Source organism: Anabas testudineus, chromosome 17, assembly GCF_900324465.2.
Source record: "Anabas testudineus chromosome 17, fAnaTes1.2, whole genome shotgun sequence".
NCBI classification, from domain to species: Eukaryota; Metazoa; Chordata; class Actinopteri; order Anabantiformes; family Anabantidae; genus Anabas; species Anabas testudineus.
In genome coordinates, this window is record NC_046626.1 from 18290375 (window position 1) to 18309758 (window position 19384).

Here is a 19384-nt window from a genome sequence, read left to right on the forward strand (position 1 = left end):
TCCTTAGTAATTTGGCAAAATGTCATGTTTGTGCAGTTGGTTGGGGACAACCAGCAGACAGAGGAGATTAAACAACAAGTTTAATAAAGTGTTATTGCACTTTTTGCTTCTGTGTGTTTTAAATGATTGTAATAAACTCTGTGGGATGAACTCTTAGTTTCCAGTAAACTCCACTTGTATGTCATCAAGTACAAATGTGTCACAGTTAATCACATTTTCACCTCATCCTTAAAGATATCATAAAATATAACAGGTGTCATTTAACAAGTGAAATCATCAGGTTGTGGTAGATCCTGAAGGGCAGGTGAAGTTGTTGAGATGAAGCACTCTAATGTTGACGGAGAAATCGAAACTAAACCCCTTGTTGTCAGAGTTGTGGGCTGGGATCGGGCTGCAGCGTGAATCATAGTAATTGGCTCTCGTCGCCGCGGTGGAGAACAACATCCATTAACAGAGAGGCTTTCAGATGGAGGCGGTGTTAGTTTGGCTTTAGCTTACAATGTGAAGCTTGAGAGGAAAACTATGAATATTTATGGAGCATGTTCATGGATCTTTCTGTGTGAGCATCTCATAAACCAGCATTTATTCCTACCATGTTCAAGGTTTTGTTTATTTTCAGGCAGCAAGAGAAAAAAAGTAATAAATGTCTTATGTGTTCATGAATTCCTGAGACAATGTACTAGAGAAGCGTCACTTACTGTTAATTATTGCAGTATTGGTAATTTATAATTCAGTCAGTCATACATAAATAAAGTGTGTGAAACGTGAAGGTTTCCTCTGACAATGTGGATGTGTCTATATCAGCATCCAGCCTGTAATAAGCCAATCAGAAGGCCATTCATTTCCAAAACACGACGTGATTACAACATTCATTTATCCTTCTGGACATTATTACACTGTTCATTCGTCTAATATGATGCCATTAGAGCTGAAAGACCTGTTTCCACCTGGGAAACATTAAACCTGCTTCTCAATGATTGGACTCCACTCTGCCAGTCGGGCTGTAACATTCAGAGACTCAGTAGGAATGATGATGAAGCTGATGATGAAGCTTGTCATAATGTGATTTTGGTGCTTTGATTACAATTTAAAGGATTTTAATTCTATATCTATGCGTAATATTTACCGCAGGTACTAAACAAAATCCCTTCAGAACTTGATAGAAACATGAAGTAGTAGTCAAGTTAAAGTAATGATGTGATTCATTTGTCCTGAAAAGCTTGGATAGTTTTATGTTGGAATGAAAATAAAACCCTAAACCCTTTTTTCTCTGAATATCTGCTGTCTGAAGCACCCAGCTGTGTTTTTCACTCTGCAGAGGGGTTTGGACATTTGCACACAAATGTTTATCCTGTCATTATGAATTGCTTAGCATTTTCCAAAAAGCTGGAGTTTAATGTTAAAGGCCTGTTTTTTCTTATCTGACATTAAACTTGCATTTACGTGCTACCCCTTTTTTCTTGCGATCCTCCTTTTTGATTATTTTGTGTGGAGTAATAAGTGAGTAGTCAGCTTAAAGCTCCTGTCACTCTTTTATAATTGGTGGGCGACTGCTATATTGCTGGTTTGCCGATTTCTTTGTCAGTCCCACAATTTTGTATCTCCAAATAATTCAGGTATTAAATATATATGTATAAAATTAACGCTGTTTATATGTTCTGCTTCATATCTATTCACAGAGGTGTGTGACAGCCCACTAGTGTCCAATCTGCCTCCATCATCTTTCAAGAGCTCCTCCCAGCTGTCGAGCAGTCATGCACCAGGCTTCGCTAAACTCAACAGGAGAGATGGTGAGTTTCTGCCTCTGGCACTGACATAAAGATGCTGTGTTTGACGAGTGGGACCCTAGAGTTGGATTTGATGAGCCTGTATGAGTCAACATATACCACATCGTGTGACTCAGATGTGTTGCTGAGTGTGACCTGTGCCTACAGTGGAAATATGACTATTTAATTTAAAAGTCTTGCTTTTTAGATTGTTTTAAGATATTTGAAAGATTCCTCCAAGACAACAATCCTGGGAATAAGTCAAGTTTAGTTGCAAGAACAGGATCAGAATAATTTCCAAGAGAAATGACAATATGACAATAGGCTTCATATTCTGTCTCTATTTTCTATTGGTGCTGTTTCTGTTGGAGATTTTGGCCCAGCAGAGAGTCTTATGCTGGAAGCTGATGTGAGGATTCGACAATATGAAGATCGTCTTTTGTTGCGGCGCTTTCCGCTTTATCCCGACATCAAAGTCGAGAATCAGCCTTCGGTTTGATCTGGATCTGAATGATTTTCACCACCTGGGAACTAAAGGAAGCGAAGCTTGCAGAATAGAGCTCAGTTAGCTAAGGCCTGACACCTGAAACAAATTTAAATAACTGTTCTATAAAAAGCTGCTCTTCATGTTTCATGATGACATAGCATCACACATTATTTTCCATTGCAGTTACTGTAATTATTCTAATGACATCGCTGACTTTTAAGTTTCAATTTCAGTTTTCGATTCATGTCATTAACACCATCACAGCTTTACCCTTAAATATACAGATATTGGCAAACAGAATGTACATTTCTTAGACAGCTTGAGCTCAGATTCACCAGATTCCTGTAAGAAAAATAATGTCAAGATGAGGAAGTGGGAGTGTAATACAAAGCCAGCCTCCTGCCGACGGCATCATAATTTGGGTTCACTTGTCATTTGACTACAGCATTTTTCAAATCTGGCTCCACTCATCGGTAGATTACGAGAGCTGTTTGTGTCACATTTCTTTTCCAGCTATGTTAATGCTGCAAAGCCCACACGATCCCAGCTGTTTGCAGAGGAAATTGTTGAATAAATGAACATCTCTATCTGATTTCCATCTCCTGCTGCTGCTAACACTCTGCCTCCTCCAGTTGTTCTCCGAGGAGCAGATTTGCTTTCAGTTCATTTACTCACTAAATGAACAGAGATGATGTGGAGCTCTTGAATACCACCTACAAGATAAATACCAGTATTTCAAATGTAGGCTTCCACTTTCTATCTATTTCTTAAATATAAACACATTTACAACAAGCTGAAACGTGGCCTCATCACAGCACGTTTCCACTTTCTTACAGTCCAATCTGCCATATCAGGCCCACAGAACTGATGTATTGTTTACCTCCTTGTGTAATAGAGTTTCAGGTTGGATTTCAGGATGCAGCAGCAGACTGTGATAATGGTTTTCCAAAGCACTGTTGAGCCCGTGTGGCTAAAGTCATCTCAGTTGCTCGTGCAATGCTGCCTGAAGGCTCAAAGGTCACACACATTCAAAAAGTGGTTTCTGCCCTTGGCATTTACATTTTCCCTGAAGGCCCTGAACCTTTTCACAATGTAATGGTTGTGGTGAGCTGAGTCTTGGTGGATGCTCCTTTCAAACCCCAAAATTGAAATCATCCAGATTCATCCAAAGGCACTTGTTTGATTGCTGGCCTGCCAATGACCTCTTGATACAGTAATTAAAATTCCAATACAACTAAAGGGTAGTAACGTATTGTATTTTCTATCCTCAAAGTTAAGGTGTGCTTAACAGATTCTGACTTGCCGAACAGATAAAAGCCGTCGCTGTATCCAGAAATTCTCTCTTCGAGGTTGTTTTGGCCACATTGTTTTATCACACGCTGCTCCGCTCAGCTCAGCAGTGATAAATGTGTTTATGTCTGGTGTAAAGCATGCATGGAGATACAGTACATATTGTTTTTTTTTTCATACACTTCAGTTTCTATTGAAATGTAGCATATACTATTTTGTGCATTCACATCATTTTTACATCTTGGGCCCAGATTTGGCTGAAAAGTGCTGGCAGGCATCTGATTGATGATGAATGTCTCTTTCACCAAGAACCTGCAGGATGAATGACTCACTGTTTTAGGCTCCCCGCCACTGTTTTGATCCTCAGTCTGTCTTATACTTCATTTTGATTTCCTATTCTCACTTTTTATCTTTCACTTCTTCCCGAGCCTGTTTTTACCCTCCTGAAATGTATTTTTCCTTTCCCTCGTCTCCCTCGGTTCAATAGCCTTCTGTTCCTCTGTACATACTGTTTTCTGTCTGTAATCATTAGTTTCACTCTGTCCACAGTCACATTTTAATCAGTAAGAACTAATTGAGTCAGCTCCGTCTTCTTGGCAAATGTTAATAGCAGCCCTCATATTTAAATGTTTTCTTTTCTAAGGCACCGCTGACAGTTATCTGTGATTCTGCTGCAATTATGGTTAAATAGACTTTCTAAAAATTATTGCACTAGGCTAATCACTTTCAAAATGAATTACATTTAAAAGTTCAAATTAGACGTTCACTGGCTGTCTACAGTATATGGACTTGCTATTTATGATTAACCGTTTAAATTAACTATGTCTTCATTCTGGGTGCTTTCTTTTTTTGCTTTTCATAATGTTCCAGTGTTGTTGAGGGGAACTATGTTATACGTTGCCTGCAGGAGGGAAGTGAGGCCTCCTAATCTGCTGCTGCATGGGGCACATTAGGCTCTCTGTCCATCTGACATGTTATCAGGCTGCTGAAATTACCATCTAGGCTTGCTATTCTTATGCAAATCATGAGTGCTCACTCTAGCCTTATACACTGTAGTAGTCTTACTATGGTCTTTTCCTTTCAGCTACCTGTCGGTCTATAACAATGCCTGTTCACTTTTCTACTTGTCTCTCTCTATAACAGCTCGCGTCTTTGCCTGCGCCGTCTGGCTTTTGTTGCTTTCTGCTGTACTCTTCATCCTCCTCATGTCTCTCTCTTTGTACGTTCCTTTCTGCCTTCTGTATCCGTCAGGTGGAATATCGGTGCATTATTAATGATCCTTTCTTTACTTATCCATCCATCCATCTGCGTCTTATAGTGAAGCTGCAGTCCAGAGCGGCCTTCATGCCAGGCTTGGTCTCCCTTCAGCAGTAAAGTAGAAGGAGAGCTAGCTGTAAAGCCTGACCGCTTCTCCTCTTCCGCTACCTGTGCCGCTCTAATAACAACAGAGAGACAAATTGAGCTGGTTTCAAGTGTCAGTCCTACAAGTGAGGTGGATTGGTGAGAAGTAAAACTCACCTCAAGTTTATAGATAAGACAAATTGAAACAATACTGCACCTCATACTTCAGTGGATTCAGCACAGAACATTTACACACTTTCACTTTTTGCAAGTAAATAAGACTTTGTGATTGAATGGATAGATTAGGGCAAGGGAGTAAAGCTATTTTTATATTACTAGGGGCACTATGATCTTAGTGACTGCCAATGTGAAGATGTTTACAACCAACATAACCACTGCCAGAGTTTGCCTTCTGTGATTAACAAACTGAGTAACCGATCAAGAAAGGCTTCATCAGAGAGCTTCAGACGTTTTCTGGCGAGAAGGGAGAGTCTGGAAAGATAGTGTACTTGTCTATTAATCAGGTCTTTATGGTTCAGTGTATAAATGAAAGCCACTTTGAGTAAAGGGCACATGACAAGCTGGTTGGAGTTTGGCAAACAGCAATCAATGGACTCTGAGAGCAGGATTCTCCTCTTTGATGAGATCTGAACCCCAAACACAGAGAGACTCAGAGTCCACGCCATCTGGGACGGTGGCAATGGTTCAACTTTCAGCACAACAGCGTGTATAGACAGCCAAAGCCCTTAGACTTAAACCTGAGATGGGACCTGAATATGACAGAGGCATCACATCCAGTCTGACAGAGCGAGTGGGTCTGAATACCTTATGAAGCCTCTGTATATATTATCATACTAATGTCATTTAATAATAACACTTTGAAGGAAAAACAGGCAAAATGAATGGATAATGCTTTTATTTGACTGGTCCATAATTTACCAATGATTTTGAAATACTCTACAGGAAGCTTATTGAAAAGAATATAGGGAGGGTAGTGTGCAATTAGTAGTCTACAGTTAAAGGGTTTTAATGGACAGTTTGTCAACTAAACAAGATAACGTGAAATACATCTACAGTATAAGAAACATTATGTTGAGACATCGAACTAATCAAAATCATCACAACACCTGCGCCCACTGATTTCTGTGTAAACCAGCAGACTGTGCCAGGCTTCTGCTTGTGTAGATACTCCACTGTCCTACTTCACAGTGTCACTATGTGCCAGCTTTACAGAACAGCAGTGTTTGGACTAATGACAGTTTTCATTGTTACCTCTATGTGTGTTGGATTCAAGGTGTTTTACTTTAAGATGCCTGCAGCATAGGAACTGATTTGTACATATATAAACCAGAGTTTTCCAGGGGAATCCCACCTGGGGAAACCAGGTTTTTCTAATCTCCTGTCCTGGATGGTTGTGGTGATGAGGTGACTGGCAATCGGGAGGTAGACAGGTAGAAAATGATGTTCAACATGGTTAAAAATATTTACTGTATAGGACATACCTGTTAGCCTCCCTTCTTCACTCTTTGTCTCCTTTGAGATTGGAACGTGATGGTTAACCTCGATCAGTTTCTGGGTCATGTAGTAGTGAGGATGGGAGGATCCATAAATTAGTAAGGGAGCCACTATGAATGGAGAAGAAAAGGAAAGGGAGCAGGTTTCATTGTAAAGTAGCTACAGTGACTACATTAATAGGCTGTACTTGCATACCTCCCATAATGCATTATGGGAGGTATGTATAACTTTAGTACAGATAACTAAGTGGTCAGAAAACACTGATATGCACAGTAGACCAATCAAACCAATAAATGAAAAATAAAATAAAAAATGTTTGTAATTTCCAATCAAGCTTTAGCTTTAATTGGTGAAATCAAATGGAAAATGTTTGTTTACATAACTGCAGCTACTGTAGCTAAAGTAACAAAAGAAAACCAATCAAAATGCTGGTTTGTTTCATTTCCAAGAAATGCTGGATAATGAGCTATACTTTGCCACTGGCAACCATCTCCCTGCGCCCTGATTGGTACAGCCAGAAGGAGAATTCGACCTCCTAATTGGCTGGCTCAGCAGTGATGTCAAAGTGCTGACTGTCGTTAACTTTAACAACGTCTTTCAGCGGGTGGTTAGAGTTGGTTCCTCGACAGAAACGCTGACAGAGAAACTAGTGAGATCAGTTTTATTTAAAGTGACAACCGTGACGGGCAGCCATCAGTTTACCTGCGTTTCAATTGTACCTGATGGGGTGGACATAGTAAGTCATTGTTCACTTGGTCTTTAAGATGTTTCCTGCTCATCTTTTCCCTCCTTTTCGCCACTCTCTAATCTTTCTAAGTAAAGGTCAGAGTGTTTACTTTTTTCCTATTCTGCTGTCACTGGACACATCTGTTTGTCAAACGTTTATGAGCTTTGGCCTTTTGCTTCTTTAAAAATGAGGCTGGAGCAGCCTCCAGATCGACAGATTCATTTTTACACCTGAGCTTTTCCCCTCAGACTGCCGTCGCACATTATACAGACTCCTTTATCGTGGTTTATGAAACAAAGGAAGAACTGAAACTTTACATTTTCTAGTTGCACTTCTGACAGTCAGTGTAGGAAGAACCTAATGTAATGTTGACTCATAAATCAAAAACAGTTTAAATTGATATCACCTCTATTAGATATCTTACAAATGTACTTGTGAAGGAAGCATTGGGAATAAGAAGTAACTGGCATGGGCTTGAGCTGGTGGCATTGCTGTTCTGTAATATTTTTCTCGTGGGAACTTCTTAAAGCAGTAGAGTCTGTGAAGCTCCTGTCATTGCATTACCACTGTTCAGCATGTACACTGCAAATTGTTACCAAATTACCCGATAATCATCAAAATAACCTGCTGATTTATGTATATTTAATGGGCTAGAGGCAAAATAAGACAGTTGTGGATTATTCTAAAATCATCAGTTTAATAAGTAACACGTAAGAGTATCTTGATTGGTGATATAAGAAGCATCCACCAAAGGCTTGTGGGTTGACTTTGTGCCAAACTTCATTTCAGCCGTTGAAAAAGATTTAAAATATTGTGAAATGGTTTCAGGGACCTAAAGAAAAAACTATTAGCAGTTGGGTGTTACTGCATGAGAAACCGCCCTACTACCATTATGAATATAACCACATGGGGTTGGGAGTACTGTACAGTACTTTGAAAAACCATCCACCACCATATGGTGACTATTAGGAGCTGGGTGGAACAAGGTAAATACCTGGTAGATTTAATGAGGCCACAGTGAAATAAAAAAAGAATTGGTGGTGATGTAAATAGTGATGAATTCTGCCTGTCCTTTTTTTTCATGGACAAAATCTCAAAGCAAAGGAGTGGAAAGTCACCTGTTACCTCAGAACTGCATTCCAGCTTGTTTTCACTGAATGTGAGTCAGCTGGGTTAAGTAGTAAGTCGGTGTACTGTGTCGGAAAACCTTGGGTTTAGAGTTAGAGTTGAGTGTAAGATTAACAGATTGATGTTACTAGTACGGAGCAAACAAATAACATAAAATATCTTAGAGCCTTGTTTCTAATCTTTGCTGACCTGTGGGACTTCAGCCTCATATAATTGAACTGAACTAAAGTCTGTTTGCAGCTTTATTTCAAAGTGTGAGCGAGGAAACAGGAGGACAAGTGATATTTACACTGTTTGTGTGTTTACTTGTCCTCTTAATGTTTTCCAAGAGCTTGTTGGTGCCTGTTTGTGTGTGTGTCTCTTTTTCTGTATGGCTGTTTGTGTGTGTTTGATGTTTGTACTATCTGTGAGAGTGTGTGTGCTCCGTGGGACATCGGTCAGGAGCATCCTTCTTCAGAATCCTCCATCTGGTGTTTGAGCTGCGAGGCGTTGCTTTCGTCCACGCTTTCCTACACACACATAAACACAAGCACACGCTCTCTCTTTCTCCTTGTTGTGTCTATCTGTACACGACTTTAACGACAATACACCTGTATATGGCATTTTGGGATAAGACACATTCATACCAGCACAACGTCAGGCGATAGGAAACACCACAAACCTACTGGAAAGTTACACTTTTATTTAAACTAATCAACATTATATATATTTTTTGTCTACTTACTGACCCAGAATGCAACCAGTCAATATGTTACAACACTGTGTATTGATGATATGTTATGAGAAAGGAACCTGCAGGGGTACTGTAAAATGAATCAATGTTTGGCACCACAACCTTCAATTGATGATATCATTTATAGCAAAGGGTGCAGACTTGCAGGCAAATTGTACAACAAATCAATAGATCACGCCACAGTCTCTTAGCAATGCTATATTTGGGAAAGGATGAAAATGGTCTGGCATTATATGCAACTAATCAATACATGGCACCACAACCCTTTTATTGAAGGTTTTCTGTTTTGGAAATATAATAAAGGGCTCCAGAATAAAATATGATGCATCTTTTTCTGACATGAACTAAATCCGGCAAAACATTTCATCACTGATGTCAGAAAAGAAGTTTAGGATCTTGCCATATCATCATCATCAAAAACTCCACTACTTCCTCCAGAGGAGCCATGGAAAGAAACAACCCATTGTGGGTGTTGAAGAGCAGTCTGGGAAGCATGGAAAGTTTTTATTTTTAGACATGGTTGTGTTGTAGCTCAGCAAAAGAGGCTGGCATATCACTTGGATACAGCTTAACAGCAACATCAACAACTATCTGATGGACTGCAACATTGTTTGATACAAGCAATTATTTGCTGAATCAGTCTTACTCGTTTTTCTTCTACTTCCACCAGCGTCACTTATCGAACTTGGTGGATTAGCACAAAATCTTCAGATATTCCTGGTTTTTCCTCTAACGCCACCATGAGGCTGATATTTGTGTTTTGGAGAGAAACTTGTCAACGACTATTGGAGAGATTGCAATGAAATTTGGTACAAAACATGTTAAATAACTTTAATTATGTTTGACGTTTGTATGTTTGACGTTTGGGCATAGGTACTGAAAGGAAGACATTTGCATAAACACACAAAACCTATGCTTTTACAATGTATACATGATATCTGACGGTTGGCACTGTCATTGTGAGTATCTTAGCTTGCTGCGGTTTGCATTAGGGCTGACATATAAAGACAGAAAACCACATCTACTGTATAGACAACCCATTAACTTACTCTAACTACATGTCTATGCGCTGTGGCAGGAAACCGGAGTCCCCTCCAGAGTGCTGCTGCAGTTGTGCAGCAATAGGTTAACACAGCACCATCCTCTTATTTAGTCTGTGGTTAGCAGAGCAGCAACAGCTCCAGTGCTTTGTTTGCAAAAGAAATATTCATAAAGTTGGATTATTTATCATAGCCTGTGACTATGATTGCATACATAAACAGGAATGCATGGAAATATAGAGACAGTGACTGAAATACCTCCTGCGTTAACCAGAGGCGCTAGTCGCTCTTCATGAACATTAAATGAAGGAATTGCTAGGTATTAGGTTGGGCTGTATTTCGTTTTGCAGGTTAGAAGTCACATATTGGTCACGTATGGTGCGTTTAAGTGCTGAGGTAGTGAGAGAGCATGCAAAATTCTGTCATCTAGAACTTCTAAGAAAAAACAGTCCAAAGATAAATGACAAACAAGTATGGAAAGCTGTGGAGGTTGCAGGTTTGTAAAACAGAAAATTGGTCTGAATTGGCATTCTGTTGAATGTCTTCTTTTGATTTATGAAGATAAATGGGCATCCACTCTGTGCTGTGCTGTGTACTTTGCATCCACTGTGGCTATTAGGAAATATTCTGTATTACGCACAACAGCAAAATGAGGGCCTCGAATTTTTTAAATTTAATTTTCCACATTAAAAACTCATGCAGTGTTTTGGAATGAAACCAATCATCTGTTCTAGCACGGGCAAACTACACAACACACTATTCAATTATTGAACTGAAATGGGGTTTGAACTGTTGTGTGCAATTCACAAAAATGTCCTTTATTCTGAATCTGTGTTACAACAAAAAGTGATTTCCGTGAGACTTAAATGTCAAGCAATTAATTCTCCCCACACAAACACACAGAACGGCGACTCAAACGTTTATTACATTTTATACCTTGTAGATTGAAATGTAATATATCAATCTTCTATTTTCTCTCTCTGTAGGAGCAGGAGGTTGGTCTCCTCTCACCTCAAACAAGTACCAATGGTTGGAAGTCGACCTGGGCGAGCGGACCAAGATCACTGCTGTGGCCACGCAGGGTCGCTACGGCAGCTCTGATTGGCTGGCATCCTACCTGCTGATGTTCAGTGACACAGGACACAACTGGAAACAGTACAGACAGGAAGACAGTATAGGGGTGAGTCCGTACTGGAGAACACTATTACATTTTACTGTAATGAGACATTACAGCAGTAACAACACAAAGAACAGTGATCAATCTGTGATGAAATTAATCCAAAGGTGTAATTATTACTTTGAAAAAGTTCAACATCTTCCCAAATAAATGTGCTTTTTAATAAAATGTAATGTAGGGATTCTTCAATCCTCGTACAACAGACAGTTACAAAACAGAACAATAATGTCAAATCAAGTTAGGTTTTTCTATAAAGGAAGAAATCAATGTAAATGTATTTAACGAGTTTAAAACAACATCAACTGAAGAGGAAACAAAACCTTCTCTGGGGAATACATTAATACCTACCTGAGCGACAGTCACTTACAGTTTTTATCTGAGACACAATTTATCTTATCCTCACTGAAAACTGTTTCTAGCAATCAGTATGAACTATTGCTAAATAAAATGTTAAAAACAACTGCATCAAATATAGTATAAAATACCATTTATATCAATATCCATTTACCTTAACATCAGCATTATAATGCACAATCCATCTACTATACTGATTTTAATATCTTGTAGTGGCAGATACAGCTATATGAACAGTACCACATTAAGTAGCCTACTGTTAAATATTAGTACTGTACAGTAGGTATCAGGTGATAAGTGTAAAAAAAGAGCACGTCTCTGGTTCATAACAGTTCATATTCCTGGACTACCACAGTCATGTTTACATGGGATATGGTGTTTAGCAGCGGTGGTCTGCAGGGATCAGACCATCCTAGAGAGATAATGAAAGCCATCAGGAGCCTTTGACTCTTCATTAATAATGGATGAACCAGTGTATAGAGCTCTGTCGACTGTGCAGACCTGTTGCCAGAACACTTAAGCTGTTGTTGATGGATACAGAGTGGGATGGAGAGGCAGCCAAGCGGCACTTTCCTGGCTGAGACCATGTGCTGCAGTCGGGAGTGCAGCCAGATGCTAAAATCAATTAGGAAAAAGGCCACATACACAGTATGTGTAAAAAAAAAAAAAAAAACACTGTGGTGCTTCTTTCTACATGTTCACCTCTAATTTCCTCTGTCTTTATTTATCATTAACCTTTATAACATTATGAAATACATATTCTCGAAGCACTCTTGTTTCTTCGATGCCTCCTCCTCGCCTGAGTAACAGCAGCCATATCTGTTCAAGAAGATGTGCAGTGACAGTCAGAAAGTCAAAGAGTTTATTATTATATATTTATTCAACAGTGTGCACTATTATGTTCATTTAAAAAGACACAGTCCTCATTGTGCAGCCGTAGTTGACCTGTTTTTGCCGACTTTTGCAGGTGATGTCAAGTTTACATATTTTTGTACATGCAAATCCTAGTAAATCAGGTCCGGTGTGTTTCCACTGCAGCACGTGTTAGGACCCAAGCACTGGAAGCTGAAAGCAGCATCACTACTTCCACTTTTACCACCAGTATTTTGCAACGTGTTTCATTTCTAAAACCTTCTCTGACCCTCAAACTGGATTCTGTACTACTGTCGGGATAGCACACAGCTGTGTAGTCGTTCTGAAAGACCAGGTCATTTTGACACAGTGTTAAGAATTCATATACAGTACACGGAAAAATGCATGGTTTATTGTATTAACACTCTTTAGGCAAGGACGTCTATCCAGGATAAAACCGCGTTAGTTGCAGAAGTTCAGAGATAAAAAATAGAACTGAAGCAATTTCCCTGTATGGAGAAAAGCCCGCTAATCTCACCACTGAGGGTCTTCTTTGGGAGAGCAGGGAACTGCTTCTCACAGCTTAAAACCATGTTGATCTGACATTCTACATAAACTGTGCAGAATCCCGCTCACATTTCAAAGTGTTTCTGAACTACTGTGTGTTAGTCAGCCGAGCTTTGAGAGGCTGGCAGAGGAGAAGGTTGCTGGCAGAGCTGGTGGATCAACCGCAACATATTTTCTGCTAAGCTTCTGCTTTCAGCTTAAAGGGCTGTGAAGACCAGCGAGGGGAAGTTTTTCTGTTTTTCTTCAGTTTTCTCACACTTTTAAAGAAGAGAAATGACGACTATGGAGATGAATAATATAACTACACTAACTTTTTGCCCTCTCTAAAGCTCACTCTTCAGTGGATTGTATAAAAATGCTGAAGATTTGCTGAAATTTGAAATAAAGGACCCGTTAAGTGGAGCCAGTAACTGCTTTCCTGTTCCTCCTCCTCCTCCTCCTCCTCCCTGCCTTTCAGACAGTTTGGAAGAGGCAGGTCGTGTTTCTAAAAGTAAATGAGACACTCTTCTCAAAGTCATTTGCTGAGCTAAAAGCACATCTGGTTCATCAGCTCTGGGAAACGTGTGTTCAGCTGCCAGGTCCTAAAAAAATGATTCATGATACTAATTGATTGCACCCAGCTGTGCCTTATATTCACATGCACAATACAGTATATACAGTACATAATGCACAGTACAATCACATTGTGTAAACATATAATGCTGCTGCGTGTGTGTGTGTGTTGTTTGTGCATCAGCAGAGAGTTGGATTTATATATTTTTGCTGAAAGATCAACAAGAGTTGGTTAGTATCCAGACTCAAACACACACACACACACACACACACATTTAAGTGAACAAACACACCATCGCTCTCATCATATGAGAGGATTCAGCTTCACTGTCTCATTAATACACAGAAATTAATAAGCTAATTACAAGTCTAAGCTTTTATTCAGTAGTGGGAGAGCCAGTTAACCTGCATGTCATCTTCAAGAGAAGGGGGTAATTAGGATGGATAACCAGATGGGAGAGGTAGAAAGAGCTGAAGCAAGTGATACATCAGGATTTGAGCCAATTCAGAAAGAAACCCATCAATCAGTTTCATGTTTAAATTCCAGATTTTCTAAACAGGCTGTTTACTGTAGAAAAGCACAATATGCTGCACTGTGGTGTTTCTTGCTGGTGTTTTTATAGCCACAAACCTTTTTATATTCATGTTTCCCAAAAGCTGACTCCAAACCATTAGACTGTCACTGAATTTGGCTCATGCTTATAGATTCCCATATGGTGTTTTATTTTTCATGTAAAACACTTGTCTTGCTTGTGCGTTTGCAGTTTTTTCCGGGGAACAGTAACGCAGACAGTGTGGTTCAGCACAAGCTGCAGCAGCCGGTAATTGCTCGGTTCCTCCGTCTCATTCCCCTGGACTGGAATCCCAGTGGGCGGATTGGACTCCGACTGGAGACCTACGGATGTCCTTACAGTAAGTCCTGACTCCTTCACTGCAGCCTGCCTGGACTCTCCATGGCGTCAATCTGTATCACTATGGAAACACAGGCTGCACACCGAAGCTGCACTGGAACCATTTATATTCAGGTGGTTATTAGATGAAATGCACTTCACAGTGAACTCAATATGAAAATGGATTCACAGATAGGAGAAACCATTAGAGGAAGAATTTAATTTACGAAAGTAGATGTGATCAGAAATATTGAACTCAAATTAATTAGTGATACCAGGAAGCGTACAGGTGGGAACAGTAAAAGTAATGTAATAAGGATGATTTTTTTAAGAGGCAACATTTATTAGAGTCTGTCAGGGGCACTTAAAACTCTCAACACTTCACTGACTGTGTTTGAAACTTCTCATTTATCTGTAACAGTCTGCTCAATGAAACTGAAAGCAGTCTTTATTCATCTTTCAAAATTCATACAAGTAGAATTACTCATTGCAGTTTCACTGTATGCCTCCGCTAACCAGTGAAGTTCAGCTCTAGATATATAGATATAGCATTAACAAGACTTTTAATTGTTTACACTAAAGCACTAAATATCATATCACATCAACAGATGTACACACTTTAAAGAATATTTGAAGTATGCACATCTGTTGTGATATCAGTCTGCATACATACATTCATATATGTTTTCATTAAAAGTCAATAGTTTCACATAGGGTGCCGTTTTTTATGTGTTTATTTATATTTCATACACTAAGGAATGCAAAGGCTTACAGCCAACTGTTGTCTGCAGCGCTGCAGTTTAATTCTCACCTTCTCTGTCACACTGACAACCATTATGCTTCACAAATTTCTCCCCTAAGCCAGGAAACATATTGTGTTAACAGTTTAATTGGTTCCGTTTCTATTTTGCATAATTCACAGCAGAACTGCAGAGTTAAATCTGGAATCAACACAGTGAAAATGAACTGATCAGACGGTGTTTGCAGCTACAAGAATATGTCTGTCTCATTCAGCTTCTTTTTTCACAACAAGTGTTTAATAGCGGCGCTTCTCCCACTGGAATAACTACAGTGTATTCACTGTATCCACCCACATTGTGCTTTTAAATTAAAAGCTAACCATCATCTTGTGTTTAAAATGCAACAGCAGAGACAAACTGATTTCATCTAATTGTTGCTTTTACAGTAAAATTAGAGTTTGAATTAAGCATTTATTTACATATCTGACTCTTTACAATGTTGGATGAAGTGTTCACTACAGATTTGATCTAGCATGAACACAGTAAAATTAACATTACACAAAGTTTTCAGGGAGGCACCTTTTACTTTTAAAGTGAAACTCAACACATATACTCACACATCACACCTCCTGTTACTGCGTCTTTCTTTAGACACATGATCTGAGGTTAAACTGCAGAGGGGAGATTAAAAGCAGCCTGTGTCTACAGTGCACCACAGATATATAAAAGCTCAGTAAGCTTCAGATCATGAGCTGTTCCTTCCCTTCTCCGCTTCCTCTCTTCATCATTATAGTGCAGACTGATCTTTGTGTCAATGGTCAATGAGACAACACAAGACCCTTAAGTCCTAATCTCTGTCTCCCTGTTTTGCTTTTCAGTGTCTGATGTGGTGAGTTTGGACGGCATCAGCAGCAGTCTTGTGTACAGGTTGAGTCCTGGGCTGAAGAGGACGTCACGAGAAGTCATCTCTCTGAAATTTAAAACCTTCAGGAATTCTGGGAGTCTCGTGCATGCAGAGGGACAGGAGGGAGTCAGCCTCAGTCTGGAGTTGGAGAGAGGAAAGCTACTCCTGCTGCTCAGAGGTACAGCACACCAGAAAGTGACATCTACTGACAGATCCTGACGTCTATCTATAGATACTGATATACACTAGACTGGAGTATAACACAGAAATCTGTATATACACCAGACTGGCCTGCAGAATGATAATGGATTTGTACACAAAGTCTAGTTAAAGGTAAAACGGCTGAAGAGATTGAATTTTTGAATAATATTTGCTGACTTAGGAGTTTGAGTTCTTCATTTTTGTCAGCAGATATTTCTCCCTTTGGTTAAAGACATTCAGCTGACACTGTTTGATCAGCACAGAAACCTTTAGTTTGTTGACATGTGCTGTACTCTGTAAGTCACTTTGTGGTCATGTTGGTACAGAACATCTGTATGAGGTTAAGAACAACATAAACCCAGTGAAGTGAACTGTCGATTGGTTCAGAGGGGTTGGAGCTGACACTCGTGCTGCCACCTGGTGTAAATCATGGTTCACTTTCTGTTGCTGCATCGCCATGATGGATGACTACCTTCACTGTAGCATGTGTTAGGGCTGGACTCTACACTACTTGATGCATGGCTTACAGCGTGTAAAGGGCGGTAGGTGGGTGCGAGTGTGTGTACGTGTCTTTTTGTAGTTGTGTGGACAAATTCCACTTGAGACAGTGAAATTGTCTTAAGTGGAAGACATTTTGTCTGGTTGTCTTACTTTAAAGGGCAGTTTGAGGGTCAAGAACCTGGTCTATAGGTTGATGTGAAGAGGTTGTTAGGTGCCGACTCCTCACATTATGGCTCAAGTCTCTTCAGAAATCCAATCTGGCTGCTGACATCCATCCATCCATCCTTCTCTCCCTCAAAATATTTCATCAACCACTTCCTCCTCCTTGTTCTTTTCATCATTCCTTCCATCCACCTAATCACCATCTGTTTCATCCACAAACTCTCTCAGTGCTACATCTTCTTTCATTCCTACTTTCATCAATCTTTTCTACCCTTTCTTTATCCGTCGCCAAGTTGTGTCTTACTCTTATGGAATTATACTGAAAACGTTTAAGAAAAGGAAATGGCATTTGAAGAGAGAAAGTCTCCTAGACACATTAAAGACATAGTGAAACATCCTGATGTCTTATATCTTCAACATGAGGGGAGTTGTATGTCATTTAATGTGTCATGGGACAACTATCTATCAACAAAATCAAAGAGTGTGGTGCTTTACTGTGGTACTGTACTACTGCTCTGTATTACACTGCTACTACATCACATCTGCTAAACCCCACACATCCACACACACACACACAAATGTGAGCAATCCAATCTAATTAAAATGAGTGGTTTCTTTTCAGTCCCTCTTGCAACTAAATCTCTGACACATGCAGTATCCTGTTAACTTTCAGAAGTACGTCACTGTTCTCCTGCACCACACCGCACCACCAACACGGCTGCACCGTGCAGTAACCGTGCCACTGTAACGAGACACTGCAGCACAGTGCAGGAAATTAAAGTCATCCATTGAAATTATGGAAGACAAAGCTTTTCTTCTTTCTCGGCCTTCTCTCTGTTTCTGTCCCGGCCCTTAACTCTTTTTGCTCTTCTGTTACAGTTACTGTTGTTTGTCTTTGTCTCTCCAGATCTCCTACTTCCTTTGTTTATTTTAAATCACGAGAGGCCATTTGCCTTTTTCATCTGCACAGTCACCATCTCTCATGATTTCTGTTTGTCTCTTGACACTGCAGTGTATTTTTGGCTCTTGGACATGCTTTTATGTTATCCACCCATTTCTTCGGTCTTTTACTACCCTTCATCTTTTTGTCTCATTATTTCTCTCAAGCTTCTTCTTCCATTTTCTCTTTTCCTCCCACCCTTTTACTGTTTCCCTACACAGGCTTTTTTAGTTACAGATAGTGTTATTTAGGTCATCTACTGTGTGCAAAGACCTTGAGCTTATGCATGGTCCACTGTGTTCTGCTAACACTAATGCATTTAGGTCTGACCCCAAGCGAGTGCAGTTTGCTTTATGAGGCAACTGTGAGTAACAGCCCTGCAGAGAAACAACAATTTTGTTCTTGATGACAGAGGAAACAAACCACTGATAGTTGGAAAACTGACAATAGACTAAATAGTTGTTAGTCAGTACTAAACTATTTAATTTGATCTAATCTGTACAGAAATCAGAAATCGAGTGTAAGTTGAGTTCAGTGTCTGGTCTACAAGACAAAATAGTCCTTAGCATATTGTTGGGTGCGTTTATTTAGTCATTTGTTCACCATATTATTCAAGTAGGATGTTTTTCAAGAGCCACAGAGTCTCACCAAAAATGTGTTTAATGAAAATGAAATCTCAACTGAATCGTTCTTTGTTATCTAAGGAAGCTCACAACAGCCACGATCATTTTCACACCATTTTCTCGTGGTAATGAAATATTTTCCCAAAATCAAAATGTGTCTGGGTTATTTGATCATACTGGACGTGTCATCCTGTGAATGTGTAAAGGAAAATGTGATTTTGCCATGATGCACTCATTCAGTGTATAGTTATGATTTTCTGCATGTTTATGTTTCAGCAGTGGTAAAGTTATTAGACTGAAATCAACAGCGTGTCCCTGCTGCCTCTGTCTCTGTCTCTTGCAGCCGTCCATGCCTCTGTGGAATGTGCTTCCAGTTTTTAGTTCACCTTATCCCCTTATTATCCCCTAATAGCATTTTAATACTTGAGTTGATTGAACTTTACCCGTGCAATATTTCCCATGGACGACACAAGTGTTTAACAAGATTTAGTTTGTAAGGTTTTTGTTGAGTTTTCAAAGTGGCTCCATTATCTCTCTGCTTTGCATTTATTAAAATGTCGGTCTGATATATTGAATAACGCTTGTTTTCTTATATCTCAGCACAGTAATTTCCTGTTACCAATTCCAAGAAAACAAACAATAGCGTTTCTGAGGGTGATGTCAGCTGTTAGCTAAGCAGCTGTTTTGATTAATCAAACATAAGCAACAATTTAAAGTCAAAGGAGTTGGGGAAAACATACCAGAGTTCGATTTGCAGTTGAATCATATTATAATAATAACTAATATACTTTTCTTAGTTACAAACCTCCAAACAGCAGAACAGCAGATGCTAGGACATCCAGAGATGATTCTTTTAGGTTATAATAAGCCAGAAAAATCATCTATCTACACCTC

The 19384-nt window shown here is 39.5% G+C and overlaps 1 protein-coding gene across 1 annotated transcript in view; it reads left to right on the plus strand.

The window, feature by feature from the left end:
* The window catches only part of LOC113172332 (contactin-associated protein-like 4), a 70317-nt gene that overhangs the window by 17469 nt on the left and 33464 nt on the right, over nt 1-19384 (plus strand). Inside the window, 4 exon segments of the mRNA XM_026375263.2 lie at nt 1680-1790; nt 11014-11207; nt 14294-14441; nt 16038-16241. Of these exon segments, the coding sequence (XP_026231048.2) occupies nt 1680-1790; nt 11014-11207; nt 14294-14441; nt 16038-16241 (657 nt within the window).